Below are 25,386 nucleotides of genomic sequence, written 5' to 3'. Positions count from 1 at the left end.
ATCCAAAATATTTATAATAAACTTAAATTGGTATTCTATCATTAACAGTGCAATTAAAACGGCAATTAATCATGACTTTTTAAAATCTCACGATTAATTACAATTATTTTTTTTTGACAGGTTTCAGAGTAGCAGCCGTGTTAGTCTGTATTCGCAAAAAGAAAAGGAGTACTTGTGGCACCTTAGAGACTAACCAATTTATTTGAGCATAAGCTTTTGTGAGCTACAGCTCACTTCATCGGATGCATTCAGTGGAAAATACAGTGGGGAGATTTATATACACAGAGAACATGAAACAATGGGTGTTACCATACACACTGTAACGAGAGTGATCAGGTAAGGTGAGCTATTACCAGCAGGAGAGCGGGGGGGCGGGGGGGGGGGAAACCTTTTGTGGTGATAATCAAATTATTTTTTTAATCATTTGACAGCCCTACTTCTTATAACTGAAGGTAGAGCCTTAGGCTTCTCTCTTGTTTTCCTTCTGTTTGTGTATTTAAGCTATTGCCTTAACATTATTTAAAATTTAGCTTTAGATATTTGATAGCGTATGGATATTTTACCCCACACACTTTTGACAAAATGTACATACTGTTCACAAACCAAAACCTTTGTATTACCCTTTTTTCGTACACTCTCCTTGTAAATATAAGGCAAATATCTAGTTATTCAACTGTAATATCCAAATATTTAAATGCAAAACAGAACTGTTCTTCGTCACTAACCTTTCTTCTGCTGGTCATATCTTCTTACAGTAAACAGAGCATTATTGCTTTCTGCTTCTTTAGACGGTTCAGTCAATTTGAGAAGACTGTTATCTGTCTTCTTCTGATGCCATTCATTCCTGTAAAAACAACAGCTATGAATTCTCCTTAATCCTGCAAGAGTACTGACTAACCCTCTCTATGGATATCAGAGTAGGATCAGATTACAGAATCCTGCTTCACTAGTAAGTGTTGTGAAGCATAGCAAAATACAATGCAGACAAATTTAGTTTCCTCCGTGGAAATACACTACTAGACGTACTGACATTAGCAGTGTTGATCACCAGTGAAAAGGATGCTTCTAAGAAGGTGCACAACATGAGAATCTGATTCACTGGTAAAGGTTAGTCATTTAAATATTGTTCTGCCAGTGCTGCCTCTGAAGCACTGTTGAGACAATGATCAGAAGCACTGACTGCAAAGAGAAAAGCCATAGTCAATTAGATATCTCTTTCCCTTTGTCATTAACATCGGGCATAGGGGGCAATATAGCACATTTCATATTATTTGAGACTTTAAATGGGCACAAGATTCCAAAGTATGAGTTGTTCCCCGGAGAAAAGGTGCCCACTGAAGAACACTGGCTCTCAAAGCCTAGAATGGAACCCAAGATTCCTGAACTTCCCCAGTCCTCTGCTGATAGCAAATATCTGTGATACCCCAGGCAAAGTCTATGTCTCATCCCCTCTAGTGCTGTGCCACAAAGAGGATAACTTACTACTGCTATCAGTTACTCCATCACTTCAACTGGCAGAGGTCTGCATGGTGGATCTAAAGGTTCTACCCCTGCTGATGAACCATACAGGTGTCAATATGATGTCACGATGGAACTTTTTTAAAAGCCAATGAAATTATGCCCAAGTGCTATGTTAAAAGGACACTGATGTTACAATGTCAAACTCTCAAAAGTTAGGGCTAATCTACGCTAGAAGTGCTACAGCGGCACAGCTGAACCGATGCAGCTGCGCCTCTGTAGCGTGCCTGGTTAAGATGCTTTATGTTGACAGGAAAGAGCTTTCCCATCAGCATAATAAAACCACCTGCCGGAGAAGCGATAACTATGTCGGTGGGAGAAGCTCTCCCACCGATATACCACTGTCCACACTGGCATTTAGATTGGTGTAGCATATGTTGCTCAGGCAGGTGGTTTATTTGCACCCCGAGCGACATAAATTATACCAACATACCTTAAGGCTTGTTTACACCACAGGTTAATACCAGAGTTAAGGCTGCCTGTGCAATCTTAATTCGCTCCCTTGTGCACATGCATTATGCTAGCCTTTCATTACATGATCACCATGTTTTTTCCACAGGATTCCTGCCTCCTTTAGTGCACAGGATGGACCTGCTCTGGCAATGAATCAGGGTTGTGTAGTGAAGACGACTGTAGTCTGGAGGATCATTGTTTTATTTGCTGTAGATGTTGGAAGGTGTGGAGGGAATGATGCAGTGCATTGCCAGAAGAGAGAGGAGGGTCTCATGGTTAAGGCAGTTGAATGCTGCCCTAGGGAACTGGATTCTATCTTCAGAGTAGAATTGGAATAGCATGCAGTAAGGCAGGCATGCAAGGGCTACACATTGAACTATCAGGATAAAACAAAATATTGAATAGCTGCTCACTGAATAAGTACTGTACACTGAATGAAGCAGGGGGCCGGGGAGGGGGGGAAGAGTATATGATCATATAATTGAAGACTATCATAACGCACACACACCAAGGGGCCAAATTAAGGTTGCACAGGCAACTTTAGTTCTGGCATTTCCTAGCTTTTGAGTGCTTGACTTTCTCATCTTAAATAATGTGTGTGTATGTAGTCTGTCTGTGTATCAATCATACAGAGTTTCCCATTTTAAGAGACCCTACAAAAGTCATCAGGAGTTTCTGGCATTTAGTTTAGTACCACTAATCAATCTTCCCCAGACATTTGACACATACCCTAAATCAAACATTTCTTCAGGAATGTTTCAGCAAATATATATCCAAACACAAACATTTCCCCTTATCATAAATACAGATAAACTCAGCTCATCTTACTTTCACCCTCTAGTATGGAGAGTGAATATTACTTTAAAAGGTGACCTGCACGGATATATGAATAATCAAACAGCTGTGAAAATGTGCTGAATCCTTCAAATAGCCAGGTGGGCTGGTCCAACACACACACAACTTACTTTCCCCAGGTTTCTATACAGCTATGATCTGCCCAGGATCACCATGGTGATGGGTCACCTCTGGAGATGGTCTCAAGGTGTAAGGTAATTCAAAGGGGAGGACTCATGGGTTTGTTTTTGAACACACTGCAAAGCTGTCTCAAGGAATATTTTTTTAAATATTCTTATACCCTGTGGAAAATAAATGAGATTCCTAATATAGTGTTAGAATTACAAATAAAACACAGTTACTTTCAAGGCAAATTGGTGGGTATTTATGGGGCTGGAGTTTCTCACTTCTTTTTCCTGTTTATTAACTGTAAAATCTGATTAGCTATTAGTTAGTAATAATTTTCCAAGTGTGAAATGCACTTAAAAATGAGATTTTCACATTGCTGGATGGGGATTAACACTTGGAAAACAAACAAATTAGCAATTACCTTACCTATCTTTTATGGGAGTTCCAGAGACTTCATAATATGCTTGCAAATTTCCCAACCCTTCTGTCCCTCTTCTCAAATTATTTTGTGTAACAAATGCTACAATGAGGGAAGAGGTAATTGTTCAGCTCCGGGCTATCAGATGATCTGGGAATATTGCAAGTGGTTCACAAAAGGAACTCTGTGATTTGATGAATTCTGGGTGCCTCTGCAGCACCCATCAGGTCTCCAAGGGAATATTTACACTGCACTCAGAGATGTGATTGAAGCCCATATAGATACATTCAACCTAGCTTTGATCTAGCTAGCTTGAGTACTAATACCAGTCATTGACTTCAGTGCAGGCTAGCTGCTCCAGTAAGTACTCAGGGTCCTGGGTAGGCTTGTACAGCCCACGCTGAAGCATGTGATACTTCAGTGCTATTTGTGCTCGCACTGACTAAATTAAAGATAGCTTGGGTATGTATTCAGGAACTTCAGTCACAACTCTGACTGCAGTGTAGACATACTCTGAAGCAATTAAAAGGGCTCAACATCTAGCACTATTTACTAATGTTTTCATCTTCTAGTCTAAATTTACTACGTTTAAAATCCCAACCAGTTTTGTTTGGTGGCTGAAATGGGAATAAGACAAGACAGACAGCTGTGATCAGACTATGACCAAGTATCTCCTTGTCATAGTGGATAGATTCAGCAGATGGCCAGAAGCCTTTCCATGTCGCAATTGCACTGCCAAGACAGTGGCTCTCAAGTTTGTTAAAAAAAATTATTCCTCGTTTTAGCCTTCCCATTGGATGGAATCTAGCTGAGACCAGGAGTCTTAAAACTCCCAGAGATGTCTCCCCATCACTCCCCAATCACTACTCTACCCACAGGGGTGTCACCCCATCTGCTCTCATTGCTGCCCCTAAGTGTGTCAGTCATCCCATTCTCCATTCATTGCTGCTGGCTAGCGGTGCTCCCCCTGCTGACCTTAAGGGATGTCTCCTTGCCCATATGTTTTTGTGGAGTGCTGGGTATGTCTATGTAATACTATTATAGATTAGTTATTAATTCAGGTATAGTAGAACAGGAGGTTTGAGTTATTTCCCTTTAATTCTTATCTGTATCTTCTTGTTAAGGTTACCTGCACATTAACAAACATCTTATTTGGTTATTGTAAATATTCTGTGAATAGATTTCCCATTCTTCATTCCAGAGTTTCAAATCTTTTTTTAGAATGAATGATGAGGTGTGTGTGTGTCAACACCTGAAGTAATGCTACTTACAACATTGACAGAGGTCTGATAAAAAGGTACCTCATAAAAATTCTGAGATGCAAGTTACTGCAAAAGCATCTTACTGATATGAAAGATTCAAGATGACAACCTTAAAGAGACAGGAAGACCATCCATTCTGGCGGGCAGACAGACCAAGTCAGAAAAATCAAATTAAAAATACAGTATCATGAATGCAAACAGACATGCAGGAAAGAATGAGGGGCATTCTGTATTCAAATTTACACCAAAATTTTCCTTGTTACATTCACACATGGTCACAACATATCAAAAATAGGAAACAGAACTCTGAATAAGGCTTTACACACACACTGATGCATTCTGATTACGTAATAAGCACTCTGGGTTTGCTCATCACCATGTGGTACTTCTCCACATGGGGATGGGCCACTGCAGCCATGTGGTGGGCCTAGGCATAGGGGTTGTTGTGAGGAGCTCAGTCTAACTCTCTCCTCCCCCTTCACAGAAAGACTGTCCACTCATAGGGTTCCCAGAGTGAACTGCTGCAGCTGTGTCTCAAAAATGGGCTGCAAGAATATTTTATAGTTGATAGTATTATGAAACTAACGTAAGGGTTGCTCCCAGCTCCCCCTCTAATACACACACACACACGTTCAATTACCTATGTAGTATCTTGTATATACAATTGACGAGAAGTTGCAGTTTAAATTACATGTCGGAACTGGAGGGAAAAGCAGCACTAATCTGAGCACCAGAACCACTAAACTACAAGGCTACTATATACACTAGGCTTAATTCTCCATTGCCTTGCACCTTAAAGCATTCACCCTGGACAGGTATCAAGACAAAATAAGTTATTTATACAGTATCAGTGTGGGAAAAGCTGTGTATTCAGAGGCAAGAAGTGATTTAATACAAGTACCTTGGTTTCTGCTTTTTTTCCCTGAGTGCTACAAGCAATTCTCTAATACCAATCATTTGAAAAGTATTGATGAATTTTTCATAAATGGGGTCTGATTCTGCATCACCTACTCACATGAGAAATCCCATGAACTTCTCATGGGGTGCAGGATCAGGCTCTATCACCACTTGCAATGGACATCTCTGGCCTTTCTACCCACAGTGGATTAAAATTTTTCCTGCCACTAAAAAATTGTGCTTCCCTACTGCAGACATTGGGGGGCAGATTTTCAGAAGATGGTATAAATTTCTACACCCACAATTCTAAGTCACTTGGACAAGTATATACAAATCAGTTATCTACATGTTTGAGTTAAATAGCAGGCATAATTAACTGACTGCCCTGTAGAGGCGCAAGAATGGAAAAGCCCTGCTAAGGCCTCCAACATGTATTATTATTATATAAATATTATAAATTAAAATATATATTTATTGGCCCTTTATATCCACAGTACAAAACTGGATACTTTTTCTACACCAAAGGTGTGATTCTCATATATACTGAGGCCCTTATTCACTGCTCTGGTTATGTCAAGGGACCTTAATGGGGATGTACATGTATTTGAACCCACTATACAGGCTTTATTACTCTGCCAGAGCTGTGTAAAGGGGCCTTTGTGTTAGTGAAAATCAGGTTCCAAAGGTATCCTGGACAAAACTACCAGGTAGTGTTTGAAGAGCTTGTCTAGAACAGTCACTTCCCTAACACGGCTGCTACTCTGAAACCTGTCATTTCACTAGTAAGATGTTTCAACATTACTACTTTTACACCACACATTTTAGACAGACTTCTCAGGTTTGTAAGCAGTCTTATCAGCATTTACTCATCACCATTAAAAGTAACATTTGATTCCTGAAAATTGGTTTCTCCTATTAACATGCCTTATTAAACAGGTCCAACATTTTTACTTAATGCCTGGAGAATGTCAGAGAATGCCTGGAGAATGTCAGGTCCAACATTTTTACTTAATGCCTTAATGTCAGAGAAGATTGTTACAAAACAAATATGAGAAATGAATCCCTCAAGCAACAAAGAAACCCTGCTACAAAGCAAGCTGAAAGAACCAATTTCTGAAACACTTAGTTTCAGTGAATGTAACTGGAGAAGATATTGAAAAAACATGTTAACACTTGGCTTGAATAAACTAATTTTTAACATAGAGCCACCTCCATTCCCATCTAAAAACTTCAGCAGAGGTAGCCTAAAGATCTTTCATCTCAGTTTAACACACTTCACCTGTCGCTCTGCATTCCCTTCACAAAGCATGCACTTGCTCATGCTTATTGTGACATATATGGCAAATTCCTGCAATATCCTAGGCAAACCTTACTGAATTAAGTTTAAGTACCTTAAGAGTTCATTCTATTAAAAATGAAAATTTGATGAATTATTGTGGGATTGCATGTAATGTCTCTAGGGAGGAGACACGGTTAAGTAAATTCTGGGAAGTGTTAGGAGAGCTTCAGAGGGCTATTTGAAACAAAATGACTTTTTAAATTAAGTGGGTTTCCCAGGAAATCTCTAGGGAGAGGTGTATGCCAATATAACTCCATTAGTTATGAAAGTACCTACCTAAACTTTTGAAGGAGAAACACATTGTCTACAAATTATCTATTTCCAGATCAAAGACCCCGTCTCTATAAAGGAGGGACTAATCTTTTCATGGGTGTGCTTGTTCTGATCTAACAGCTATTATGAACTTATGAACACAGAAAATCCCCTTGGTGGATTCTTAAAAACTGTACACCTGCCAGAGCCCTTGGTAAACTTGGGGTGATCTCTGGAATTCTTATTAGCATGCGTATAGGTTCTTTTATTATTTTAATATGTTTTCTCTGTAATCATTCACCTTAAGAATAAACATGTATGTTTAGGAAAAGCTGTATGGTAACGTGTATGTATGGGCACCTACACTGTTTATAATCTTTGAAGAGAAAGCAAAGCAGCCCCTGCTTAGTCAGACTGATTTGCTGGGGAATTCACAGTGTAGGCAGGAAACTGTGCAGCCTGGAAAACACCTGGTCAGGAGGGAGAGAGACATGTCTTTGCCCAAGAGATTTGACAGCTGGGGAGCTGGAACCTTGCTGGACCACAAGGGGAGAAATACAGGTGCAGTTGCCCTGCCTACACTGTGAACTGTAAAACTTATCAGAATGGGTTACACAGTGCAAAGATGCAATTAGCAGTTTCAAAACTAAAATGTCTGTACTGCCTTTTCTAATATACTGCTTAAAGTGAAACCTATACAGCAGCTGCCCCTTAGATATTTATCAGTGGGTAGAGCGAGTCCATGCTCACTATTCCAGATGTATAACTTACCTATCGTCTCTCAGTTATAAATACAATGAACTATCTACCCAATTTCACATACAGTCTGCTCTCTATGAATACATGTAACTGTCATTCCAAAATTATATCCAGTTACAGCAGAATACAAATCCCACCATTTCCATTCAGTGTCACACTCCCTACAGCTACTGTTGTAAAACATGCATGAGCTGATTTATACAGCCAAGTATGTCACCTTCAACTATGTGGTTAATATCCAACACACCCAGAGTTTTCTTAAGTCTCATTCTGGGGTAAGTAGCAGCAGAGTGGATTCAGAGCCCAATACTAGCTTGTCAAGCCTCATCTGAGTCAGCACTTCACATTGTTTCTTGGAATGATCCTGGCTATAGAGAGACAGTGAAGACTGAAAAAAAGAAGTGCCTTGATCAAGGAATAATAGGATGCATCTGCCTAATACCATTACATCTACCCTGTAAGCTCAAATCAAGTGTTTGTACTGCATGCTAACTTGCAAAATGCTCATGTCTGCATCAGGATTTTAAGGATGGGGAGGAGAGTCATTAGTCTAACTGCAGTGGCACTGGTGGCTTGGCTTGAGCTAGCCACCCAAGTACATACTCAGGGGGTCATGTAAGAATGTATGCTGGTGGCTAGCCTGAGCTGTCATCGCCACGCTGCTATTTTCAGACGCTAACTTTTGTGGAGCTAGTGCATCTATGTCTATCTAATCGCACCTCCCAGCGGCTATGTAGTCATCACCTTTATTTCATTATTTCCTCCTCCTCTTATTTTCCTTTGTTCTTGATGCTGTTTTTCTTTTAAGCAGAGAGACAAGCATAGGAGGAGGAGAGACGGATTAGTTCACTTTGCAAATTCAGAATCAAATTTACATTCTGTAATCCTAGTCAGCTTCATTTCTACAGCTTATTCCACACACAAAGCATTTCTATTGTACTGACGTCTATGTAAACATGGAAATAGGAAAAACAGAGAGCTAAACCAATGAGAGAGCCAGTCCTTGCTGCACACTGATGATGGGGTTGAGACCAGTTATGGATTTAGGAAGAGGAACAGGACTAGCATATACAAGTGCTTTGAGCATATGTCAAAGAAAACCTAGAACCAAGCTAGCAAATATCACAGCAACAGGCAAGTGACATAATTATTAGTTTTGGACATAATTTCAAACCAACATAGTCATATTAGAACCCTGTAATCATATCTACATATAAAGCATTGATCTAGTCCAAATCTAAGTTCTTTTAGCAACAAAAGGTGACCAAGTAATGTCAGATGTAGCAAGAATGAGAATAATGTAATGTTACAATGATGGGTTGTTGAAAATACTGTATGTTAGTTTGCACTCACGAAATTCAATTATTGCTTCAAGTCAGATTCTCAAAAACAGTTTAACAGAAGTTATCTTTTTCATGACAAGTTACGTTGTTTCAGAGAGCATATGGCTAGCAAAAGCAATAATGAAGGACATACCTTTTAGATATAAAAGGGCTTTGGTGAGGAGGACTTAATATGTGACATGTCTGCAAGTTGGCAACAGATGATGAGGGTGGTTGACCTGATAGCAACTTGTCGGGATCAGATAAATTAGCATCTGTTATAAGCTGTCTCTTTATGTATTTTCTTCCAATTTTCATCCTCAGGACATTCTTCAAAATAACTTTGGGTTGCCTGCCATACATATAATAATAAATGATAAATGCTGCACTCAAATCTAGATAAAGAAACTTTTGGTTGAATTCATGTAACTTAGTGGCTTGGTAACACCAAATATCATTACTACTAACAAAGTACCATTTTGTTCATGGTCCTTTACAGACATAAGACAAGACCTCTCCACCAAGAAGCTTACAATCTATGTCAGGCAGCTAACACAAAGAACAATGACCATAGACCATGGGTTGGAAGTTGGGTAGTCAAGAGGAGACAAGGGGGAAACCGACGTAACTTTAGCTCAGCTACAGTATGTTAGCATATTGTTGCATTTAGACTGCCTTTGACATCTCAACTGAGGATTTATCATTCTTTGTTCACATAAAGTTTATCTCAGAATAACTTCCATGCAAAATCTCAACACTGATAGAATTTACAGAGTGATCTTAAAAATTCTCCTAGGAACAGGAAGTCTCCAATAAAGCATATCTGATTGTTAATTAGTCTGATTCACTCATGGCTCTAGCCATCAGCTGGTGAACAGTATATATGTAAAGCATGTAACCAACTCTGTAATTAATTCTAGTCCTTTGTCACAAATCCCAGGTGTCACTCTGCCATATATCAGATGAGATTGTGAGGCTGAGAAGAACATCTGCATGTGTCAGAAGAGATGAGCACCAAAATTAGGTCAATCAAAAACCATCAAGAGATGACAAAATGCATTTTATCAGTGGTTCAAATGTCAAATACTTTGATTATCTTGTACATGTGTGATCACAGTCGATTTGCTGTTTTGCCTGGCTAATGGCTCTCTTCCCTCAAACTCTGGTGCTTATGCTCTGCAGTTCCTATCGTGATTTCTTTCAGATGATGATGATGTACAGCCACAGCCTTTTCTGAATTTGGATGAATGATGCGGTCTCCTAGCTGTGCCCTGCAAACACCTCCCTCTGTCTTCTCTCTCTGTGAACTGATCCACCTGGGTCACTTTCCAGCATAGCATGTTGTGGTGTCTGATGTCTTTCTTTCCACTCCTGTTCTGCCGAGAGGTACAAAGTCCTTTTCAAGGGAGCCTTGGTGTTTGCAGAGCTGGCACACAGGTGGTCTGTGATGAGAAGTATGACTTGGAAGAGAGTCAAAATCAGATCCAGAAGAACAATCAGAAGAGGAAAGAACTGTAGATTTCTTCTTCTAGGGGGACAGTTAGATGTTAATGTGTTTTCTTTTCACCGGAGTGATGAAAAACACCCATCTCAGAGAGTCCAATAAACTGGACCAGAATTAATCAAGTTCTAGACACCAACTCATCAGAAATTCCACAAGACTGTGGTTGGTACAGGCATACTCAAATTATATGATCCAAAGCGACACTCACAAGAGTAAGGCTTGGGATCAAGACAACAGGTAACATCTACAATGTAATAAGGAATACTTTTCCGTAAAAAACAATTGCAAGCAAATGATTATGATTTTTAGTTAAATGAAGCAAAGGTCCAGGACGTTAAGACTTAATCAGTATTGAACAACATACCTTTTGGATATAAAAAGGCTTTGGAGAGGAGGATTTAATATTTGCAATATCTCTAGGCTGGCAACGGATGATGAGGGTGGTCGATCTGATTGCAACTTGTCAACATCAGATAAATTAGCATCAGTAATAAGATGGCTCTGTGTGTATTTTCTTCCTATTTCTGTCCTCAGGACATTCGTCAACATAACTTTGGGTTGCCTGCCATACAGACAATAAGACATAATAAATATAGTGCTGAAGTCTAGAGAAGGTACATGAATTCAACAAAGTTTCTTTAAGGACTTTGTAATCCCGGCAATAACAGTTTTCATCTCGGCTAGAGGTATATTTGCTCAGCTGATGACTTGTAAAATTACTCTTTGCACAGATGGAGAGTCAAGACTGATTCTCTTGGGTGACAGCATCCCTTTCAGGAATTTGCATTCTGGCATCAGTGACTAGCCCAAACACACATGGATCTACAGGATAAATTTTTAATGCAGCAAAATCTCCACATATCCTGTACCACCTCTATTAAAGTTCACAGAACTGGTGCTACAAGAACCTCAAACTGCACTTAAACTGTAGATATGAGCATCTTTAAGACAGACGGTACCAAAGGGCAAAAACAGGGGGTCATACTGTGGCAGCACTTTAAGGACAATAAAGCATTTAGCAGCTCATGCACAGATTCAAAATGAGGTTTTGCAAGAAAATTATGCTATTACCATAGCCAAATATTTTGTCAGATTATCACCTTGATTTTTATGTCCCAACATTAAAAGTTTCTGGCCATCTATGTTTGAGAAACTGTACATAATTATAAATTACAAGGTCAGTTCAAGTTACTATTAAAGTTGCTTACATGAGTTGTGCTATGTGACAAAGTTTCCTGACACCATAAATGACTGTTTCTTGGAGCAGCTAGTCCTGGAACCCACAAGAGGAGAGGTAATTCTTGATTTAGTCTTAAGTGGAGCACAGGATCTGAATATGGGTAAATACAGCTGAACCACTTGGTAATAGCAACCATAATATAATTAATTTTAAACATCCCGGGAGGGGGAGGGAGTGCACCACAGCAGCCCACCTCAACAGCATTTAATTTCAGAAAGGGGAACTACACAAAAATGAGGAAGCTAATTAAACAGAAATTAAAAGGTACAGACACAAAAGTGAAATGCCTGCAAACTGCATGGAAACTTTTAAAAAACACCATAATAGAAGCTCAAATTAAATGTATACCCCCAAATCAAAAAACATACTGTAGCAAGAGGACCAAAAAAGTGCCACCATGGCTAAACAAATTAAAAGAAGCCGTTAGAGGCAAAAAAAAGCATCCTTTAAAAACTGGAAGTTAAAACCTATTGAGGAAAATAGAAAGGAGCCTAAACTCTGGCAAAATCAAGTGTAAAAGTATAATTAGGCAGGCCAAAAAAGAATCTGAAGGGCAACTAGCCAGAGACTTAAGAAGTAACAGCAAAATTTTTTTAAAGTACATCAGAAGCAGGAAGCCTGCTAAACAATCACTGGGGCCACTGGACGATCAAGGTGCTAAAGGAGTGCTCAAGAAAGATAAGGCCATTGTGGAGAAACTAAATGAACTCTTTGTATCAGTCTTCACTGCAGAGGATGTGAGAGAGATTCCCACACCTGAGCCATTCTTTTTAGGTTACAAATCTGAGCAAATGTCCCAGACTGAGGTGCCAGAGGTTCTGGAACAAATTGATAAATTAAACAGTAATAAGTCTCCAGAACCAGATGATATTCACCCAAGAGTTCTGAAGGAACTCAAATATGAAATTGCAGAACTACTAACTGAGGTATGTAACCTATCACTTAAATCAACCTCTATGCCAGATGACTGGCAGATAGCTAATGTAACACCAATTTTTTAAAAAAAGACTCCACAGGCAATCGTGCAATTACAGGCAAGTAAGCCTAACTTCAGTATCAGGCAAATTGGTTGAAACTATAGTAAAGAACAGAATTTCCAGACACGTAGATGAACATGGTATTTTGGGGAAGAGTCAACACTGCTTTTGCAAAGGGAAATCATGCCTCACTAATCTACTAGAATCTTTGAGGTGGTCAACAAACACATGGACAAGGGAGATCCAATGAAAATTGCCTACTTGGACTTTCAAAAAGCCTTGGACAACGTCCCTAACCAAAGGCTCTTAAAGCAAAGTAAGCAGTCATGGGGTAAGAGGGAAGGTCATGGATCAGTAACTGTTTAAATGCTAGGAAAAAAAGGATAGGAAAGGGTAGGAATAAATGGCCAGTTTCCACAACGGAGAGAGGTAAATAGTGATATCCCCCTGGGTCTGTACTGGGACCAGTACTGTTCAACATAGTCATAAATGATTTGGAAAAAGGGGTAAACAGTGAGGTGGCAAAATTTGCAGATGATACAAAACTACTCAAGATAGTTAAGTACAAAGCAGATGGTGAAGACTTACAAAGGGATCTCACAAAACTGGGTGACTGGGCAACAAAATGGCAGATGAAAATCAATGTTGATAAATGCAAAGTAATGCGCATTGGAAAACAATCTCAACTATACATACAAAATGATGGGGGTCTAAATTATCTATTATGACTCAAGAAAGAGATCTTGGAGTCATTGTGGATAGTTCTCTGAAAACATCCACTCAGTGTGCAGCAGCAGTCAAAAAAAGTTTACAGAATGCTAGGAGCCATTAGGAAAGGGATGGATGAGACAGACAATATCATAATGCCTCTATGTAAATCCATGGTATGCTCACATCTGGAATACTGTGTGCAGAGACGGTCACCCTATCTCAAAAAAGATATATTGGAATTGGAAAAGGTACAGAGAAGGGCAACAAAAATTATTAGGGGTATGGAACAGCTTCTGCTTGAAGAGAGATTAAAAAGACTGGGACTTTTCAGTTTGGAAAGAGGTGACATGGGGGGAAATGGTTGAGGTCTAAAAATCTTGACTGGTGTGGAGAAAGTGAATAAGGAAGTGTTGTTTACTCCTTCACATGACGCAAGACATAGGAATCACCCAGTTAAATTAATACGCAGCAGGTTAAAGAAGAAAAAAAAAAAAAGGAAGTACTTCTTCACACAACGCACAGTCAACCTGTGGAACTCCTTGTCAAGGGATGTTGTGAAGGCCAAAACTACAACAGGGATCAAAAAAGAACAAGGTAAGTTCATGGAGGATAGGTCCATCAATGGCTATTAGCCAGGGTGGTCAGGGATGCAATGCCATGCTCTGAATGTCCCTAGCCTCTGTTTGCCAGAAGCTGGGAATGGGTGACAGGGGATGGATCACTTGATGATGACCTGTTCTGTTCATTCCCTCTGGAGCACCTGGCATCAGCCACTGTCGGAAGATAGGCTAGTGAGCTAGATGGACCTATGGTCTGACCCAGTATGGCAGTTCTTATGTGCTGCATTTGCTCTGCTAGATGAGACTGAAGTCTCTTTTGCACTGAATTGGTTCTGCAGCAAGGAATGCAAAACAGCAACTTCACGTAAGCCGCTTTAGTGATATATTTGCTATATGATTTGTCATGAATAGATGGAATTATCCTTTTTTTTTTTTAAATGGATAACAATTAAGCTGGGTTGTACAAAGAGGTTGATCTTGAGAACATGGTGAAATACATATCCTGATTTTAATAGCAGAAATTACTTCCCATGGAGATTTGTATATATAAAGTGAGAAAGATGAAGACTAAAGAATTATACATACCATGGGAGGAACTGCTTTTATATAAAGAGAAACATCTTTGTGTAAGTGAGAGGTATGTGGCAGGCAGATAACCAACACTGCATTCGTTAACTTTAACAGCAAACAAGCATCCACACTAATCTTGCAGACCAGGAGCAAGGAATCATTTCCCAAGTAAGCTTGTCAGTAACTGATTACAGGAGTTAAGTCTTTGTGATAAAGCAGTCACTACTTCACCCAATCCTGACATTTATCAATGAAATGCTTACAATGCCAGGCTAACAGGAAAACATTACACACCTTTTTCAAGAAACTCAGGTATTTCTACAAAAATTTTTCCAAAAGGAGAACTAGGCGGACAAAAGAATCCAAAGCTTGAACAATAAAAGCGCCCATCCTATGTACTCCAGAGCAAGTGCTGATAAACGGATGCCAGTGAAGTCTGGTTCCAGGTCCTGATACCTGCCTCTGAAAGAGTTGTATCCCTTCTGTAAAAAAACTATTTTAAAAAGCCTCATATATGCTTTTAGGAAAAATTAAGTTAATTGATCTGGTACACAAATAGTAAAGTGAACTTTACAGCACAGACAGTAATAATAAATTGTGCTATTTCATTACAGGATCTGAAAGTGGTTTATGACAATTAATAACGAAAGAGGGGTAAGTGGTTTGAAAATGGGATTAGGAATCAAGAACTCCCTCTGTGGCCTTGGGCAAGTTGCTTGACCATATTCAGTCTTATTTTACCCATAAGTAAAATAGGAATACAATGTATTTGCTTTATTGGGGTACTGTGAAGATTACTTAGTGGTTGTGGTGCATCCTAAGTATTAAACCACAGCACTCTTACTAAATTAGTATTTTCCCCATTTTATAGATGAATAAACTGAGCATAGAGAGGTTAAGTGAATTAAAGAAGATCACACATTTGCTGGGAAGAAAAGCTAGGAATCTTTGTTCCATCCTGCTGCTCACACCTCTACACCAGAGTCCCTCCTGAATAACAGCAGAACCCAACAAGATACACACCTGCTTAATGATGAGTCCCCCTGTACAATTACATTTTGAGACCTAACAATTATCCAGTTGTTAATCCATTTAATGTGTGCCATGTTGATTTTTATTGTTCTAGTTCTTAATCAAAATGTCATGTGATACCAAGTCAAATGCCCTACATAAGTCTAATTATATTAGATGAGTCAATCTTGTAAACTCACCAAAAAAAGATATCAAGTTAGTTTGACAGGATCAATTTCCCACAAATCCATGGTAATTGGTATTTATAATTACCCTCCTGAATTCTTTATTAATCAGGTCCCACATCAACATTCCATTATTTTGCCTTGGATTGATGTCAGGCTGACAAGCTTATAATTACCCAGGTCATTCCGCTTACCCTTTTTAAACATTGGCACAATATTAGCTTTCTTCTAGTCTTCTGGAATTTCACCAGTGTTCCAAGACTTACTGAAAAATCAACATTAACAGCCCCAAAAGCTCAGCTTTTAAAAAATTTGGATGCACGTTATCTGGATTTGCTGATTTTAAAATGTTTAACTTTAGTAGCTGCTCTTTAACAGCCTCCTGAGTTACTACTGGAATGTAAAGCATTTCATTATCATCGTAAGACAGGGAATACATTTTCTGGCTTTTTTCCCCCAAATACAATACAGAAATATTTATTGAACACTTCTGCCTTTTCTGCATAATTCTTGACAATTCTGCCATTTCCATATAAGCATGGACCTCTACCATTGTTAAGATTCCTTTTGTTCCTAATATACTTCAAAAACTACTTACTATCCTTAACTCTGCTAGCCATAGCTTTCTCCTTGTGTCCTGTTACTTCCCTTATCAAATTTCTACATTTCTAGCTTCTAATTTATATTCATTGCTATCAACTTCCCCTTTCTTCCATTTGTTTTATGTAAAATCTGCTTTCTCTTCCCGTCATGGGTTGTACCTCAAGGGCTCCCCCATGGGGTGAGGGTGGGTATCTCTCTCATCCCAGACATCCCTCTCTGGCTGTAGATGTCACTGTAGCACCGGTTTGGCATGAAGGATGCAGTCTCCCAGCTGTAAATCTTGGCGAGACAGCTCCCCACCTTCTGCGTATAACCGCACTCCAAAAAAAAAGGAAAAGGCAAACAAAATAATCCTGCAACCTACACAACAGTCTGAGCTTACCCTGCTGTTCCTCGCAAAGAAAAAAGCAAATAGTTTATCTGAAAGAGGCTGGGTTGCTATCTTCTTGGGTATGTGAGCAGCCCAGGCTGAGCTTCCTGGGCTCGAAATAGAACAAGGGAAAGGGAAAGGGAAAGAAAATAAAAAGTTAAGTCTGTCTCTTTACCCCTCCAGAGGATCCAAGCAGCAGAGGATTTTTAGCAGCTTTCTGGGTAAGCAGACTCTGTTCTGTGGGGCTAGGGACCTCTGTTCTTTTGCTCCACTTCCCTCTGAGTCCCATACTTGGCTGGGCTTGGTCCTCCCTTTTAAGGACCATGTGCAACAGGCCAGGTGCGCCAGGTCAGGGGTAACTGAGCCCATAGGCGCTCTTTACCCCCCCCTCGCCGACCAGGGTGGGAAACTGTCCCAAACTTTTCCTTTAAGCCAGGTTGTTTTTTTGGTGGGTTTTTTTTTTTTTGTTTTTTATAGCCTTCTTCTCAATTATGGCATTTTGGGCATGTTAAACAGTTCCCAATTGACATGTACAACTTTCTATCTAAATTCTTTCTTCAGCTGATTTGGCCCATAATTGTTATCAGCTTTATGAAACTGGCCCTTTAAAGAACTAAATATATACTACTACCTTAGACTTTATTCTGTTTGCACACAACAAATGTAATTAAGTCATAAAACACTTGTATCACTAAGCAACCACCAGTTCTACGATCAATGTCTGTCTGTCAGGATGAAGTCTAATACAGAATTCCCATGGGTTGAAGCAACTTGTTGAGTTAGGAAATTGTCCTCTATAATTTTTTAAAAGTCCAAGGACATGTTAGTATTGCCAGCATGCTGGAGGTCTGATGTGTCACTCAGGAAATAGATAAAACCATTTTTGACATGGAGTGCTATTCCGCCTCCTCTTTTGCCCACTTCTTCCTTCCTAAATTCCTTTTATTTTAACATTTCAACTACAAGAATCTTCCTAACACGTTTATATACCATCAATTAGGTCAAGATTATACTCTTAAATACGCAATTTCTCTCATTTATTACCCAGCCTCCTAGCACTGGTAAATATGCAATTAAAGAATTTCTTATTGTATCCCTTGATTAATTTTGTTCTCAACATCTCAATTTTCCGTACAAACTCTGCCTTAAAAAAAAATTCTGGAAAAGCATAAATTAACTTCTGAACATTTGATGCCCCACTATATTACTAATCCACTCTTACATTAGGGTGTCTTTTTGGGAAAGTATTTAACTCTACGACTATGCACCTCTACTTCAAATATCAAGTGAAAGTGATTTGTGTAATGGATTCCAAATGTATCTATTTTCTTTAAGTTTCCCAAAGTCACAAAGGCCAGTTCAAGGTCTCCTGCAACATCTCAATAATGTTATCTGGCATCACAGAGAGAAGCAAGTAATCCCCACTGGAATACCGAGTAACAACACAAGGGTTACAATAACTCCAGTTTTTAAGTTGGCTGGGGGGGAATAGAAAAGCTTCATTGCCTGCCAGTTGCTCCCTTGTATCTAGTGTTAAAGAAGGATGCATTCTGGGGCATCAAAGCCAGAGCAGATATTTATGCCTTTGGAGAAGCAGGAAGGTTAAATCAGAATTTCTGTTAAGCATACCTCTTACCTCCAACAGTTTGCAGCATTCAATACTGTAACTCCTCACTTAAAGTCGTCCCGGTTAATGCTGTTTTGTTGCTGATCAATTAGAGAACATGCTCGTTTAAAGTTGTGCAATGCTCCTTTATAACGTTGTTTGGCAGCCACCTGCTTTGTCCACTGCTTGCAGGAAGAGCAGCCCGTTGGAGCTAGTGGGTGGGGGCTTGCCGGGAAGTTCAGCTGTCCCTCTCCCCACTGCCATGTGCTGCTCCTGCCCTCTGCCCTGGAGCTGCTCCCCAGAGCCTCCTGCTTGCTGTGCAAGGGGGGAGGGAAGAGGGGTGCTAATGTCAGGGTGTCCCCCTCCCTCTGCTCCTGACCCCCATCTTCACAGAGCGGGGTGGAATGGAGGGCGGGGGCAAGGGGGACAAGGTTCAGGATGGAGGGAGCTTGCTGGCAGCAGCTGCTGTCTCAACTTGCTGATCTACTTAAAAAGGCAATGTACTTAGAGTAGGGTCACTTAAAGGGCAATGTGCATCTCTCTCTCTCTCACACAAGGTGTGTGTCTCTGTCTGTCTCCCCTCCCTCCATTCGTGCTGCCTTGTAGAGTGTGAGGCTACATTAACAATGTGTTAACCCTTGAAGGCTCAGCCCAGTGCCAGTTCAACATTTAGCAGTAAGGCATTCCCTGGGAAATATCGCACCCTCTGACTCCACCACCTCAACCAAGCTTCACAATCATCATTGCTGTGTACAGTATTAAATGGTTTATAAGTTTTAAACACTGTGTGTGTGTGTGTGGGGGGGGTGTATATATATGAGATGTCTTTTGTCTCGCGAAAAAAATATCACTGGAACCTAACCTCCCCCATTTACATTAATTCTCATGGGGAAATTGGATTCGCTTAACATCGTTTCGCTTAAAGTAGCATTTTTCAGGAACATAACTACAACGTTAAGTGAGGAGTTTCTGTACATAAATGCAGGGCTAACTGATCACCAAAGAAACCTTTGTGGTCACTTACACATTGAGTACAAGGTGCAGAATCATCTGACATCCTTTACATTAAGCATTTTCTTAAACTGTAGCTTCTCCTTCAAAAGTTTGCACTTCTAGAATCTTTTCCTTCCAAGAAACCACTTCATAAATGAGTTTATTCTAAATACCAACCATGAGATAGAGAATTATCCTAATTCTGCAATTCACAAACTAGAAACAACTGTAATTATCTAATTGTTTAAATTATGTAGATTTAACTGCACCATGAAATCAAAATACTTAGATTCAGTCCTCGTGACAGAAATTAAGAACTCTTAACATTTAGCTTTGTCAAATACTCTTATTGCTTCCGCATGTGATTTCTCAAACATGTTCTTTAACATACATAACTATCCAGTTGCTACAGAGTAGATGTTTTCTATACAATTCACGACTAACCTCTGAGGCAAGCCAAAAAATACCAATGACAAAAAAGGTCATCAGTACAAAGATTCTGTAAATCACACCACCTCACACATTCACTCACTTAAGAGGTCTGACAACATGCTTGTATCTAACTTCTCAGTACGTACTGCTAATCATGTTGGTTGGCTTTGTTTTCCTTTGCCAGCTGACAAAACCAACTTATTTATGATCTTTCAGAGATCCCATAGTGATGTATATATTTGAAAGGTAATCTGGAAACTGATTTGGGGAAAAAAAAAACCCAGAAGAGCAGCAAGTGCTGAAATAATAATTTGTACTTAAAGAATAACAGTCTTCTTCTAAGGATCTCAAATAATTTAACTGGCACAGATTCACAGATGATAAAGCCAGAAAGAACCAGTTGATCATCTAGTCTAACCTCCTGCATAACACAGGCCATAGATCTTACTGACTTAGGCCATGTATACACTTACCTGGGATCTACGCTGATGCAATCAGTGCAGTGGGGGTTGATTTAGCGGGTCTAGTGAAGACCTGCTAAATCAACTGCAGAGCGCTCTTCAGTTGACTCCGGAAGTCCACCGGAATGAGAAGAGTAAGGTAAGACAGGAGACTCTCCCCCATTCACACAGCACAGTGGTGACACTGCAGTACGTCAACCTAAGCTACACTGACTCCAGCTACAACTTAGGTTGACTTACCCCCATAGTGTAGACAAGGCCTCAATTACCTGTTAGATTTGTATTCCTAGTTTGATGCTGCCAACCAACCTTGTGAGAAATCTTACAACAAAGTAAAGCTTGTAATTAGGGCTGTTAAGCAATTAAAAAATTAATTGCAATTAATCGCGCTGTTAAACAATAACAGAATACCATTTATTTAAATATTTTTGGATGTTTTCTACATTTTCAAATAAATTGATTTAATTACACCACAAAATACCATGTGTACAGTGCTCACTTTATATTTGTTTATTACAAATATTTGCACCATAAAAAACAAAAGAAATAGCATTTTTCAATTCACGCAATACAAGTACTGTAGTGCAATCTCTTTATCATGAAAGCTGAATTTATAAAAAATAACAGCATTCAAAAACAAACAACATAAAACTTTAGATCCTACAAGTCCACTCAATCCTACTTCGGCCAATCGCTCAGACAAACAAGTTTGGTTAAAATATGCAGGAGATAATGCTGCCCACTTCTTGTTCACGTCACCTGAAAGTGAGAACACGCGTTCGCATGGCACTGTTGTAGCTGCCGTCGCAAGATATTTACATGCCAAATGCGTTAATGATTCATATGTCCCTTCATGCTTTAACCACCATTCCAGAGGACATGTGTCAATGCTGATGACGGGGTCTGCTCAATAACGATCCAAAGCAGAGCAGACCGACACATGTTCATTTTCATCATCATGAGTCAGATGCCACCAGCAGAAGGCTGATTTTCTTTTTTAGTGGTTCAGGTAGTGTAGTTTCCGCATGTGAGTGTTGCTCTTTTAAGACTTCTGAAAGCATGCTCCACACCTCAGCCCTCTCAGATTTTGGACAGCACTTCAGATTCTTAAACCTTGGGTCGAGTACTGCAGCTATCTTTAGAAATCTCACATTAGTACCTTGCATTTTGTCAAATCTGCTGTGAAAGAGTTCTTAAAACAAACATGTGCTGGTTCATCATCTGAGACTGCTATAACATGAAATATACGGCAGAATGCCGTTAAAACAAAACAGGAGACATACAATTCTCCCCCAAGGAGTTCAGTCACAAATATAATTAATGCATTTTTTTTTTTTTTAAACGAGCATCATCAGCATGGGAGCATGTCCTCTGGAATAGTGGCCGAAGCATGAAGGAGCATATAAATGCATAGCATATCTGGCATGTAAGTATCTTGCAACACTGGCTACAACAGTGCCATGTGAATGCCTGTTCTTACTTTCAGATGACATTGTAAATAAGAAGCAGGCAGCAATATCTCCCGTAAATGTAAACAAACTTGTTTGTCCTAGAGATTGGCTGAACAAGAAGTAGGATTTAGTGGAATTGTAGGCTCTAAAGTTTTACTCGGTTTTCTTTTTGAGTGCAGTTATGGAACAAAAAAAAAAAAATCTACATTTATAAGTTACACCTTCACAATAAAGAGATTGCACTACAGTACTTGTATAAGGTGAACTGACAAATACTATCTCTTATCATTTTTACATGGCAAATATTTGTAATAAAAAATAATATAAAGTGAGCACTGTACAATTTGTATTCTGTGTTGTAATTGAAATCAATGTACTTGAAAATTTAGAAAAACATCAAAAAATATTTAATAAATTTCAGTTGGTATCCTATTGTTTAACAGTGCGATTAATTGCGATTCTTTTTTTTAATCGCGATTCATTTTTTTGAGTTAATTGCGTGAGTTAATTACAATTAATCGACAGCCTTACTTGTAATACTATACGATTACTATATAAACACATTCTAGCCATTAATCTCAATTTGGGCTTTCTAAACAGCTATGAAAGTAGCATTTGTATGGCCATAATAATTGTGTGGAAAATAAGGATACCTGTCTTCAAGAAAGGTTTATAACACTCAGAATAGGTAAAACACTATACTGTAAAATGAGCTAGTTTTGATATGAGACATCTTACCCAATTGTTGATCCTTCGTCAATGAAGCTGGGTCTGTCAAAGTCCCTTTGTTTTTTCCACTTTGGATAAGGCTCTTGATTTCTTGTCCTTAATTTCCACTGGAATTTAAAAAAAGGTCTAATAATGAAGACGTTTTAAAAATTAAATGACGGTTAATGTATGGGGAAGAGGTAAGGATAGGTGGAAGAGTGAGGAGGACAGAGCTTGAAACAACATGACTGCTTACATAGTGTAAAAGACCAGCAGCAAAGAAAACTAGACATTCAGTTCAAAGAATATAAAGTATTGAAATCAGTATGATTTCCAGCATTTTTATGAATACCACCAACTAAGTCTCAAATCTGCCCTTTCCCTAAGAAATTTGACTATTTGTGCAGGACAACCAGATTGTGAACTTTTACTTAAGAAAAGACCACATGTGCTTTTGTAGTGGGTTTGTTCAATATTTATCATGATCCAGTAAGGCACCTGCCTAGCTTAATTCCCTTAAGAAGTGACTTAATTTGATGTTGCCAGTGATACTCAGACTGCAGCCTTCAAGCCGCAAGTGACTCTTTAATGTGTCTCGTGCTGCTCTTTGCAGCACATGATATTAAAACACTGTGTGATTTAATTACTAACCAATCTAAGTTATTAACCAATCAGGATGCTTTTTACTATGCAATTAACCAATTAAGTTATCAACTTTCACCAAGTTATTAACTTATTTGCTCTGAGAATACTATATATAAAAACTAAAAATTTCCCTGTCATTCAAACTACTGTGGCTCTTTTCGGTAATGCTGATCACTAAATTGGCTCCTGAACCACTGAAGTCTGAGTATCACTGATCTCCACTTTAGGATTCATGCTTCTATGCAAGACAGGGATCTGAATGCTCTGTAATGTCAAAAACGAAAACTGTTACACTGCCTCCATGATGGGTGGCATGGCAGAGCCCTGTTTCACAACACAGCGGTGAGACACAATTGTTACTAATGTCCTAAATCATCAGTGCCTTTTTGACCAGTAATTAGTAACGAGAAACTATAGAAACACAATGAGTTCTTCAAAGCCAGAGACAGCCTTTATGTCCTTCCTGTCCCCTCCATTTTTGGGAGAGATGAAGACATAAAGCAGCATATATCAGCTTTCAGAGAGAGACCGAAACATAAAAATTGATGCCAATGGATCAACACGGTAGAAAGCACACAAGCAAACTGGGCCTTGCTCACTTCTGCAGTAGAAGGCTTGGATGAGGAGACCAAGGGAAATCTGAAGATTTCTCTCTCTCTCTAATGAATCAACTAAGTTTGGGTTGTGCCCCAAAGAAAGTATCCACCCCCACTCCAAAATCTTGAGGGCTTGCCTTATGCATAGTGTTGTGGATTGTGGTGGACTGTCCCCAAAACTGAGAAAGGCTGGTGGCAAAAAATTGTTCTGCATGCCCACCCAAAAACAGAAAGGCTGGCTCTGCCAACCAGAGCAGGTAACTCTGTCGCTACCACCATCAGGGAATAATGGGACATTATTTGTTGCCAGTGTAGTACAGATCTGTCTAACGGAATTCCACTGAAAGCTTCAAGGATGATATCTCTTCACACAATAAGGAAGAAAACTAGCAGGCAACACTATGAAGTACATCTCCAAGATGGATATTGGCTTCTACATGCAGATGAAACATAAACCTGTTTAATCACGAGAGCTGAGTTTAAAAAATAAAAATAAGAAACAAGCAAAAAAAAACCCTGAGAGATCAGAAGGGGCCAAACACAAATAAAGGACTTAAAATATAGGGCCCTCAGTAAATAAGTAGCAGGTAAGAAATGAGGCAGGTGGAAACAGATGCTGTAACAGCAAGAAGCCAAACTTAAATTATTTTAAAGGACACTCAGTCCAAGCAATTTATTTTCTTAAAGTGTAGGGAACTGATCTGCCAACCTCCCTAGCAGGAAGAGAGCTGATGCTGGCTACCACAGCTGACATGCTTCTGACTTAAGTCTTAATATAACTTAAGGTTCAACTCAGTTGATGACTAAGAATGCAAAATATGGTAGTCATACAGCCTCCCAGATACACTCTCAAAAATCCCCTCTCAGGAACAATTAAACCCCAAAACAATATTTCTGAGTTGACAATCACGTGCTTTAGCATGATCCAGTGGATGGGAGCACTGGACCGAAGGTCAAGAGACTTGAGTTCTATTCCCAGCTCCCGCACTGTGACCTGACGTATGACCTTGGCCAAGCCATTTTAGAAATGGGTCTCAGTTTCTATCTGTAGAATGGGGTTTATATTTATTCAGCTTTGTAAAACACTTTGAAGTAATCTTCTGTATTGCACTCCCTTAAGGTTAAACAGTGTTATTATTAAAGGGCACAAACACCCAAGTGACTGCAAGGCCCCAGATGTATAGGCTGAAAGGAGCATGGGGAAGCTGCAGAAAGCTAAGAGCTGTCCAGATTAGAAGCTGAGGGGTTTCTTAAACGTGGAGCTAGATGGACATCACGGAGGAGATAATCCAACACCCAAATTGCAATGAGAGAGCACGTCCTGCTACAGCTACTTCCCACAATAACTGTGAGGGTATTGGGAAGTGGAGCCATGAGAGAGGGAGATAACTGGAGAGAACCACATGCCTTATACCTAGCTTCTGAGCAGTGCTGAAACTCCCAGAGAAAAGTACTGAATGGTGTTATGCACAGGGTAACAAGGATGTCAAAACCTAGGAGCAACTAAATGCAGAGGTTATGCCTACAGCAACAGAGCTGAAGATAATGGGGATCCAGAAACCGTAAATACATACAAGAAC

General features: G+C 39.4%; 1 protein-coding gene across 8 annotated transcripts in view; it reads right to left on the bottom strand.

The window, feature by feature from the left end:
- SENP7 (SUMO specific peptidase 7) overlaps positions 1-25,386 on the bottom strand; it is a 70,522-nt gene that overhangs the window by 36,633 nt on the left and 8,503 nt on the right. For 3 of the 8 annotated variants that reach the window (XM_037908027.2, XM_037908035.2, XM_043538571.1), the window contains exons 4-7: positions 22,596-22,693; positions 11,052-11,249; positions 9,338-9,535; positions 726-844 (exon numbers count right to left, since the gene is read on the bottom strand). In XM_037908027.2, the coding sequence (XP_037763955.1) occupies positions 726-844; positions 9,338-9,535; positions 11,052-11,249; positions 22,596-22,693 (613 nt within the window). Of the gene's footprint in view, positions 1-725; positions 845-9,337; positions 9,536-11,051; positions 11,250-16,702; positions 18,533-22,595; positions 22,713-25,386 lie in introns of those variants that run through there. The other 5 variants (XM_043538572.1, XM_043538573.1, XM_037908053.2 and 2 more) reach the window with 4 other exon arrangements.

Source organism: Chelonia mydas, chromosome 1, assembly GCF_015237465.2.
Source record: "Chelonia mydas isolate rCheMyd1 chromosome 1, rCheMyd1.pri.v2, whole genome shotgun sequence".
Lineage (NCBI taxonomy): Eukaryota > Metazoa > Chordata > Testudines > Cheloniidae > Chelonia > Chelonia mydas.
This window is presented reverse-complemented; position numbering and strand designations above follow the sequence as displayed.